General features: G+C 38.7%; 1 protein-coding gene across 1 annotated transcript; it reads right to left on the bottom strand.

Moving 5' to 3' along the window:
• Nucleotides 1–5,425: 5,425 nt before the first annotated feature.
• LOC109698974 (Krueppel-like factor 17) lies at nucleotides 5,426–6,588 on the bottom strand. The gene is given in 3 exon segments (XM_074066969.1): nucleotides 5,426–5,542; nucleotides 5,544–6,101; nucleotides 6,103–6,588. Coding segments are annotated over 3 exon segments (1,155 nt in total). The 5' UTR covers nucleotides 6,583–6,588.
• Between the last annotated feature and the right edge of the window lie 3,382 nt (nucleotides 6,589–9,970).

Below are 9,970 nucleotides of genomic sequence, written 5' to 3'. Positions count from 1 at the left end.
TTGAGATAATATTTAAAACTAGGAGTTGAGCCATTTAGAGAATAAGTGTAGAACAAGATTAAACTTTTTGCTATACCTTACCACTTCCTGTTCCCACAGGTTTTCCATGACTTTTCATATAAATCTGTTACTTTAGTCAAAGTGGAATATTTAGCCAGGTACAGTGGTATGTATACACCTGTAGTCTCAGCTACTTGGGTGACAGAGGCAAGATTTCTTGAGCCCAGGAGTCTGAAGCCAGCCTGGGCAACAAAGTGAGACCCTGTCTTGGAACAAAACAAAACAGAAGAAAACAAAACTAGAGCTAGTGGTATGGTTCAAGTGGTAGAGTGCCTGTTTAGCAAATGCAAGTTTCTGAGTTCAAACCCCTGTGCCTCTAAAACAAACAAACTGGAATACTTATGTTGCCTAAACTCTCCTTTTGCATTGCTGATTTCCTACGGTCACTTTTATTCCTTTAAAAAACACTTAGTGTTTTCTTCCTTACTTTCTACCTAGCTTAAATTCAGTTTTCTCCAAGCAGCTTTATCTTATTACTGCAGAAAGACCTATTTATTTTCCAAACACCAGTTGTTCTATTTCGTTTTGCAAAATTCTGCGTCTTTATTCCACTCCTCCTAATATTGTCTATATTGTAAAGTTTATCATATTTTTATGTTCCTTCTCTCCAAATGAGCTAATGAGATTTGTGGCAGGGACCATAATTTTTTAAAATTTCTTTTGTTCATATGTGCTTACAATGTTTGGGTCATTTCTCCCCCCTTCCCCCACCCCCTCCCTTTTCCTCTGCCCCCTCTCTCTCCGCCCCCCCTCACTACCAGGCAGAAACTATTTTGCCCTTATCTCTAACTTTGTTGAAGAGAGAGTATAAGCAATAATAGGAAGGACCAAGGGATTTTGCTAGTTGAGATAAGGATAGCTATAGAGGGAGTTGACTTGCATTGCTTTTATGTTCCTTCTCCCCAAATGAGCTAATGAGATTTGTGGCAGGGACCATAATTTTTAATACTTTATCTTCCATAGTGATCAGAACCCAAGTTCTACTTCTCAGAACCCAAGTTCTACTTCTCAGAGGCGATCTGTGGAGAATAGTTCTTCTAAACACTAGAAAGCTGGAGGAAGTGGGGCTGCTCAGGAACATTTGGACATTGATTCTGCTTTTTCGTCTTGTTATGGCCTTATTGACCCTGGTTTTGGCTTGAGAACCAGCAGGAACTCAGATGTTTATAATTTCTTTCCATTAAAGGACACAGCTTGTTAGCGTCTCTTCTTTCCAAAATGATGATGTAAGCCTTGGACATGAACAAGAAGTGGCACCATAACAATTGAGCTTGTCAAATATGGCAAACCCCTGCCTTGCCCTCTCACTGGTGATGCTTGACTCCGGAGGTCAGTGGGAATTGTGCTGCAATATGCCACATCTGTGGAATAGTTATATATTATTGTTATTTCTTCTTTTGGTTATTTTTCAAATCCAATGTACTTAAACCTCTGTTTCATATTCCACTAACTATTAGCAGTATCTCTTTTTCCCCTTTTTATAATATGAGGATATTACCACTCATACCCTTTATTTCAGATTTTACTTTCCTTCTGCCTTTTAACTTCTGTCAAATATCCGTTTACTTTATATTATCAAAGTTTATAATATTTATATGTTATTTAAGGAAAGCAATATAACACTGAAGTTAGGAATGTAGATATTGGAGTCAGGCTGCCTGGATTCAAATCCAAGCTCTACCACAGTATAGCTGTGTGACTTGGGCAAGTTATTTAATATCTCTGTACCTCTCTTCCTTAATTATAAAGTAAGAATAACAATGGCACGTATTTCACATGATCATTGTGAAAATCAAGTGATTTAACCTATATAAAGTATTTTAAATGGCCTGATATATAATAAATTATTGCTATTAGTATTATCATAATTATTCTATAATCAAAATTAACTCTTTTATGCTTTCAATTTATTTTAAAAGTTAAACTCAGCATCCATCATGTAACTATTTAATTTATTATGATTACACAATGCAGAAAGCAGTAATACACTATGATTTCATTACTTTGTCTCTGGGTCCAAAGCTACAACCTTAACAATAAGGTTTCTTGGATCAGGGTCAAATAGGTTATCTTGTCTTCTACTGCACAAAATTTTCCAAAATTATATAATACCATAATTTGATTTATAATTGAGTGGTAACAGCTACTCCCCAGAATAATAGAGTTACTTTTTTTCTTCTTATTGACAAAATCCTTTCATCATAGTCTCAATATTAACTGACTTATCTGTTACACTTGGTTATAAAAAAATCCACTTTCTTCTTAGAGACAATCTTTTCACAATCTATGATAGAAAAAATTAATTGGATTTTATTAAAGTTAAAATTTTTTGTTCTAAGAGAATAAAAAGACAGCTATACCTGGGATAAAACATTTACAAATTGCATGTTTGACAGTGTGTATATCCAAAATATATAAAGATTTCTAAGACCCATCACTAAGAAAAATAAACAATTTAAAAAATGGACCAAAGATCTGAACAAATAATTCTAAGATTTATAGATAACAGCCATATGAAAAGATTGTCAACATTATTTGTCATTAAGGAAGCAAAAGCTAAAGCAATGAGATGCTACTACCTACATATTAGAATAGTTAGATAAAAGAAATCTGAGAATATCATACATGTTGATGGGAATGCAAAATGATATAGCCTTTTTGGAAGATAGGTTAGCTATTTCTTCTAAAGTTAAACACAGAGTTATCATATGACTCAGCAATTGTACTCTTATATCAACCAAATTGATTTGAAACTGTGCACCCACAGATGTGTTGTATTTGTCATTACCAGCTTTATTATAGCTATCAAAAACTGGAGGCAACCAAGAAGTCCTAATTATTCAGTTGGTGAATATGCAAGCAAATTGTGGTACATCCATGTAGTGGGTTATTATTTTACGATAAGCAGGAATAAACTATTATCCCTTCATCACAGATGCATCTTAAGTGCATTTTGCTAAGTTGAAGCCAGACCAAAGGAGCTGTCTACTGAATGACTCCATTTATATGGCTTTCTAGAGAGGGCAAAACATATAGAACAGAAAGCCTAACAGTGGTTGCTAGGGATTTTAGGAAGAGGGAACATTTAAGTAGGGCAACCATAGAGCAGTTTTTTAGAGTGCTAGTATTAAATTGTAGTAGTAGACTTAAGATAGTTTATTATTTATATATGGCAGACACCTGATTTTCTGCGTTCATTCTTTTCTTGTTTCTCTATTAGTCCATATGCCTCAAAAATGAGTGTGGCAATTCTGTGAGGTGTCTTCAGGAGATTATGCAGAAAACAGACTTGTTTCTGATAAACTTTTAGCTGTATAATGGAAAATCGGTTTTGTAACTGGTAGCCAGTGCCATCGTTTGCAATGTTTCCATCACTGACCATCAGATCACTACCTAAATACAATAGCCTTTATTTTTATGCTTGTCTTTCCTTTTGTCAATAGCCAAGCTATTATTTGTTCACACTTGAGAATAGATTACACAAGATGCTGACCAACTCATTCAAATGCTGACTCTTGTACCTAATAAACCTTCAAACATTGTTAGCTAAACATAGGGAAAATATCTTTGTTCCTTTTGGATAGCATAGGGAACTTTTGTTTATTTTTTTGTGGAGTGGAATGTGAATGCCTGTGGGTGTATTGGGATTTCTCTGGTACTAATTTTGTTTTTTTTTTTTTTTTTTTTCCAAATTTTTCTAAATTTTATGAAGACTACATTTTTAAAAGAACCCCAGAGAGAATGGACACAGTAAAACCATACAATATCATCTATATAAAATCATACAAAGTTGTTTAGGAATATACACATAGGATAAAAATAGTAGTCTTTGCTCCCACTTCCTACATGGGGAGCAGGAAATGTTTTTTTTTTTTTTTCCATTTCTCCCCACTTTTATCCTGTTATTTTACTAACTTCTTTGCCTAATAAACTTTACTATTACTTTTACTATAAAAAAAAAGAGTAAAGACAAGATTCTCCAAAATTCAGGATCGTGGTTATATCTGGGGAGGACAAAAAGCTTCAAATGTGTTAGTAAATTATTCAAGTGACCTAAAGGGTAAATATTTATTAAATTGCATATATATATGTATATACATATATAATTGCATATATATATATATAAATTTTTGCCTGATAGGATCACAATACATAGAATATTTGCCCACTTTTCTTCAGTTACTTACAATAACACGAACCATTCCCAGCAACATTTCTAATAACATCCCTCCTCTACTAGATCGTGAGCTCTGCATAGGGAAGAGCCTGTTTGGTCTGTTTTCTCCCCTCATCTATTCCTTGACAAATGATGGGACACCAACCAGAACTCTCTTCTTTCATCCCAACAATAAGCAATTTGGCCTGTTGGCCCTACCCACAGAACTGGTTGTGTGAATCAAGTGGGACAAAAGTCAGAGACCAGCCCTAGCCTATTGAATCTAAGATGGCCTGCTCCATGAAAAGGGCCTGGTACCCAGCCATGGATGAAAGACTTCAGCACCTCAAACCTCACTCAGTCTTGGAGCCAGTGATTTACTCACAAGGGAGCCCCTTGTGCCTATTTTTTAGTAATGGTCACTCTGAGTTTGCAGCATGCGTGATGAGGTCAGTGTAGAAGGGAAGGCAGGGGCCAGCACAGCCAAAGCTGTGGGACTTCCCCAGAGGCCCAGAATCAGTTTGAGCCTGCAGAGGCCTGGTTCCTCTCCTCGATAGCACAGAGCACATTCAGATCACATCTATAACCTTTCTGCTCCACAGACGATGGTTTCATGTACATCTGAATCTTTAGGGTCCAACACAGGGCATGATCAAAGGTCTATGTCCTTTGATAGCTGTAACTCAGGTACCTCTTTGGGAAGTCTATTCTTCCCTGATACATCTTTTAGTTGTCTGTGCTCCTCACTGTGGGTCTGCACAGCCTTGGCACTGTGTAGCAGAAGTACATGGACTGACTTTTCTCAGCACTTGCCCAGTGTTTCCTCTTCCTGGAATGTTCTTCCCTCCTCATTCACCTGTCAGTTTACTTCAACGCTTGAGGGATAACTAAATGTTAACATTTTTTTGTAGTGCTGGGGATTGAACCCAGGGCCTTGAGCGTGCTAGGTGAGCACTCTGCCACTGAGCAGACACTGGTGAGACATCATTTTCATATTTTTCTATACTTCTATGAATATATATTTAGCATAAGTTAATTCAAACTCTTTGTCAAGTAGGTCCAGTATCTTTGGCTTTCCTCTTCCTCAAGGACACCGTTGTATTGAGATTCTTATTGGAATCAAGAGTCATCTCCCCTCCAGATGTTCTCTCTGATCTTCCTCTTTAGGAGCTCCTCTTCCTTATGGCCACTCCATCAGGGTGGACCTCCCTAAAGGTTAGGAGCACAAGCACCATCCACCTGTCCATTGTTGGTTTCAGGCTGTGCAGATCCTGGCTCTGCAGCTCCTGGCATCCACTGATGAATCTTCTGGTGTTGCTTGAGATGGGTCAGATCTCATGAACTGGCGGCCGCACTGATCACATCTATGAGGTCGATACCTGGTGTGTATCCGCATATGTCATCCAAGCTCATCAGAACGGAAGAAAGACCAAGTGCAGCCTTCCCAAATGCATCTATAGGGCTTCTCCCCTGTGTGTTTTCGCTGGTGACTCACGAGGTGGTAGCGCTTGGTGTACGCCTTTCCACAGTTATTATACACGCAGAGGTAAGGCCTCGACGCTGAGGATTGTCTCCTGGGTGCCCTTTCCCGGGCCCTGGAGTTTTCTGCTCTCTGTGGAGCAGGTATGGGCTGCTCAGGTAGAAAAGGGCCTTCCTGGGAGTTTGACTGATTCACAAGAAAGTTCTGTGTTTCTAAACTCAGCAATGATTGAGACCCAGCTGAGGGCATCTCAAGGCCATAGGAATCTCTGGGGGGCAACAACTGAGCCACTGATGGGAGCACAGACTGGGCCTCACAGGAAGACATGGTTGGTGTCAATAACGTTTTAAATGTTGAAGAAGCTCTGGTGGAAGGCACTGTTGGGGGACCAGAAAATGGCATTGTTTGGGGCACTGGAGTGGGACATCATTAACGTCTCATTGGAAGCTGAGACTGGTGGCCCACTGGAAGGCATCCTTGGATTCTCACTGAAGGTCATGACCACTACTGGAATACAGGCTTCTCCTAAGGGCATCACCTGGGACCCAGGCTGGGAGGGAGATACTCCCTGCTGATATATCTGGGAAGAAATGGGAGTGGCTTGGGGACAGTAGTGCACACCATGCTCAGGTAGTGACATACTGAACTGTGACCCTGCCTCACCCATGTTCTGCTTGGATGCATCAGCAGAGACAAAACTGGTCCTCAACATCTCTGTGCCTTGAGGATAGCATTGAATGCCTGGTGGACCATGGTTCCAAGAAGTGTGCACTCCACTGTTTCCAGAAGTCAGAGACATATCCAAGATGGACATGGACTTCTCATTATCCAGGGCGGGCTGGTGCGCTGCGGGCCACTTCCTCAGCTCCTCAGCTCCCTGTTCCATGGCAGCCTCAGGCCAGCTGCACTTCGGAATAATGGCGATTCAGATCCACTGGAGAGCATAGGGAAGGCCCGTTGCCGCAGCAGCGTCGCAGGCAGGAGCACGCCCTCTGGTACTAATTTTGGAATAAAGAAACTACTGCATACATCAAAAGAACATGAAGATTTTTGTTGCCTGTCAAGATTTTTACATAAAGATTTGTATCTTTTAAAAAAGAGACTGTTACATAGAGCTGCAAAAATAAATAATAAAAATATAACTTAAATTTCAAAGTAGGCCAATGTAGTGAGTTGAGAAATGGGACTTTTCAAAGTGTTCCCTCTGATTTTGAGCTGAGGTCCCAGAGCTGAGAACAAAGCACATTAATGCCTGGAGATCCTAAAGAGGAATCCTCCTCCATCTGTGTAGAGCTTGCTGTGGCCCCAGTCCTTGTCAGGGAAGAAGTTCTATGCAGTTCTTTGCACATGGTGGCGCTGTGCAGTGCTGTCTGATTGCCAGCTCAGTTTATAGTAATTAGGGATTGTGGATATAGTGCTCCTTCACTGCAGCTGAAGCCAGGCCAGTTAGTTATGAGAAGCTACCTTCAGGATGCTGCCCACTTAGATGCAAGAACCATTTTCAGGTCAATGAGACTCTTTCTGTGAGTTTTATTTTTAGATAGAAGTTACAGCAACACAGGCAGTTGGTTATGGGAACAAAAATCAGAAAAGCACAGATAAATAATAGTCATGGCAATGTTGAAACATTAACATGGAGATCCACTAACTTCTGCTAGAGAAGGCTGAATCCAAATTAAAATTTTTTCATCAAATAAGTTCTATTTAAGTTTCATTATTATTAAGCTTGTTTTCAGACATAAGCAAAGTCTACGCTGTTAGGCATAGTGTTCATGGTTTGTCAGTTTATAGGAGACACTTTTTTCTGCTTCTTTTCTCCATATGTATATCTTTAAAATTCTTATCTGAGTGGATGTGGTTTTTGCGCCGGTGATTCTATTTGAAGTTTCCACTATAATTCTTACCTACTTGAGCTATAATGATGCATAACATTGTCTGTTATCATCATAACTCTTTTTTTGGCATAGAGAGTGTGATTAGATTTTGTATCTGTCAGGAAAGAAAGGCTTGGTAAGATAGTGTTTACAGAGTAATAATCCTTTTTAAAATTTTATTCTCAATTCTATTCCAAAAAGTACCAATGCTGAATAAAAAATGTGCATCTAAGTAGAAAAAATGTAATAGATTTAATACAGATTGTGCTGTTGGCTTTGGTGGGTTTTTAATAAGATTAATTTGTTAATGTGTAGCTATATGGAAATAAAATAGATTTAATAAGAGGGAGGGAAGGGGGGAGGGAGAGAGAGAGAGAGAGAGAGAGAGAGAGAGAGAGAGAGAGAGAGAAAGAGAGAGAGAGATTGAGATTGGTTTACCATGAAGCCAAGAGAGTAATCCAGTCTCTCTAACTGCAGACTTCACTGAGTATAGATTTGCCAGAGGGAAAGTATATTGAAATTCTCATTGTCACTGCTATCTCTGTGACAATGGGGCTGATCCACTCTCTCTCTCTGTAAGGTGTGGATATGTAAGTTAGAAATACAGAATGTGTGAGGAATTCTAGTCTGACCTTCTGTCTGCTCCAAGTAAGGACTTTTCATCTTGGTGGCTTTTCAACCAATCAACCCCTCAGCTACCTCTCTGAGAATCATACTATATTTGGATAGTGGTTCTTGGCACTAATTCTTACAACTGGCTGTCCTCCTAGGGGCCTTTCCTAGCAGTTGCAATTCTTGAATGCAAAGTCTTAGTCATCTTTTATCTCCAATTGTTGAGCATAGATTAAGATTTTGTTGAATGAATGAAGGAATGAGCCTGGCAGCTGGACAGCTTACAGCTACACTCCCATATACTCTCTTTAAATGGCAGTTTTCATCATTGTTCCTTCCAGCCCACACGGAGTGGCAATAGTGTTATACTGATCTTTAAAGAAAGACAGCAACCATTTAAAAAACAATTTTACATATATTTATTAAATTAGGCCAGTAGTACTAGTTATGATAGGATATATAAAAATAATCACAACATAATCCTTGGTCTACAGGAGTTTATATGATAGTGGAGAAGACAAAGATGTCAGGTTTTTTTGGTGGTACTGGGATTTGAATTCAGGGCTTCACACTTGCTAGGCATGTGTGCTACCACTTGAGCCATTCTGCCAGCAGATGTTAGTCACTTTAATACAAGGAGAGGGAAACTGGGCAAAGACTTGGTGCATATGGTGGGTTTTAAGCTGGTCTTTGAAGGCTGGAGGAATGTGACACTGGACACATTCTAAAGCTGAATAGGAAAGGAAAGAGTACTATTGTAGATAGGGGAACAACATGAGCAGAGCATGGAAACAAGAAAGAAGGGGGCATGACCAGGGAACAAAGGCAGAACAATATAGCTTTGTCTGTGTGTAGTGACTGGAAAGGCAGCATGGGAACCATTGTTTGAAGGGTTGTGAATGTCAAACAGTATTTTGGACAACATTGAGAGCCATCAAATAGTCTTGAGCAAGCAAATGACAGATGGTAGAATTGTATAATGAAATAGTTCTTAATTGACTCTCTGTATGAGAATCCTTTGTGAAGTTTGTAGAAAATAACCATGGTAGGTTCTCATTCAAATTGAAGTACTCAAAATTTATGGGCTGCAACATGGGAGTGTGGATTTTAATCTCCACAGTAGTTCTGATGTGCACTAGTGAGTAAGAACCCCTGTATATCTGTAGTACTAGAATAGGCATTGGAGAAGTTATGAATACCTCACTTGCTTAGTGGCCAAGTGACTTTTCTGAATTTAGTTTCCACCTTTAAAAAGAATTAGGAATAATAATGCCTCAGTCTCAATCTCCTGGTGTTATTGTAAAGATCAAACGTGTTAATGTATATGAAAGTATTTCATGAGCTATAATATATGAATATAAAGAGCGGTTATCATATTTATGTTTTAGCTATAAAATATATATCTATTCATAATGTAATACTATTCAGGCATAAAGAAAAATGAAGTCCTGTGATTTGCAGTAAAATGGATGGAAATGGAGGACATTATGCCAAATGAAGTAAGCCATACATAGAAGGACAAGTACTGCATGTTTTCTCTCATATGTGGAACCTGAACAAAGTAGAACTAAGTATAAAAGAGTGATTACTAGAAACTGGGAAAGGTGTCTTTGTGGGAAGGGTTGACAAAGGGAAGTTGGGTTTGATTGGTGCACATGCTGAAATGTTACATTAAACTGCATTGATATGAAAAATCAATACAAGTTAATCATAAATAAAATCAAACAGTTAAAAAAAGAGTTAAAAATTGAGTTTATTGTAAGAGTACAGCAGGAGCAAGAAAACAGA

The sequence above is a fragment of the Castor canadensis genome, chromosome 3, assembly GCF_047511655.1.
Source record: "Castor canadensis chromosome 3, mCasCan1.hap1v2, whole genome shotgun sequence".
NCBI lineage: Eukaryota > Metazoa > Chordata > Mammalia > Rodentia > Castoridae > Castor > Castor canadensis.
The sequence above is the reverse complement of the archived record's forward strand: the minus strand, read 5'-3'. Positions and strand labels throughout refer to the sequence as shown.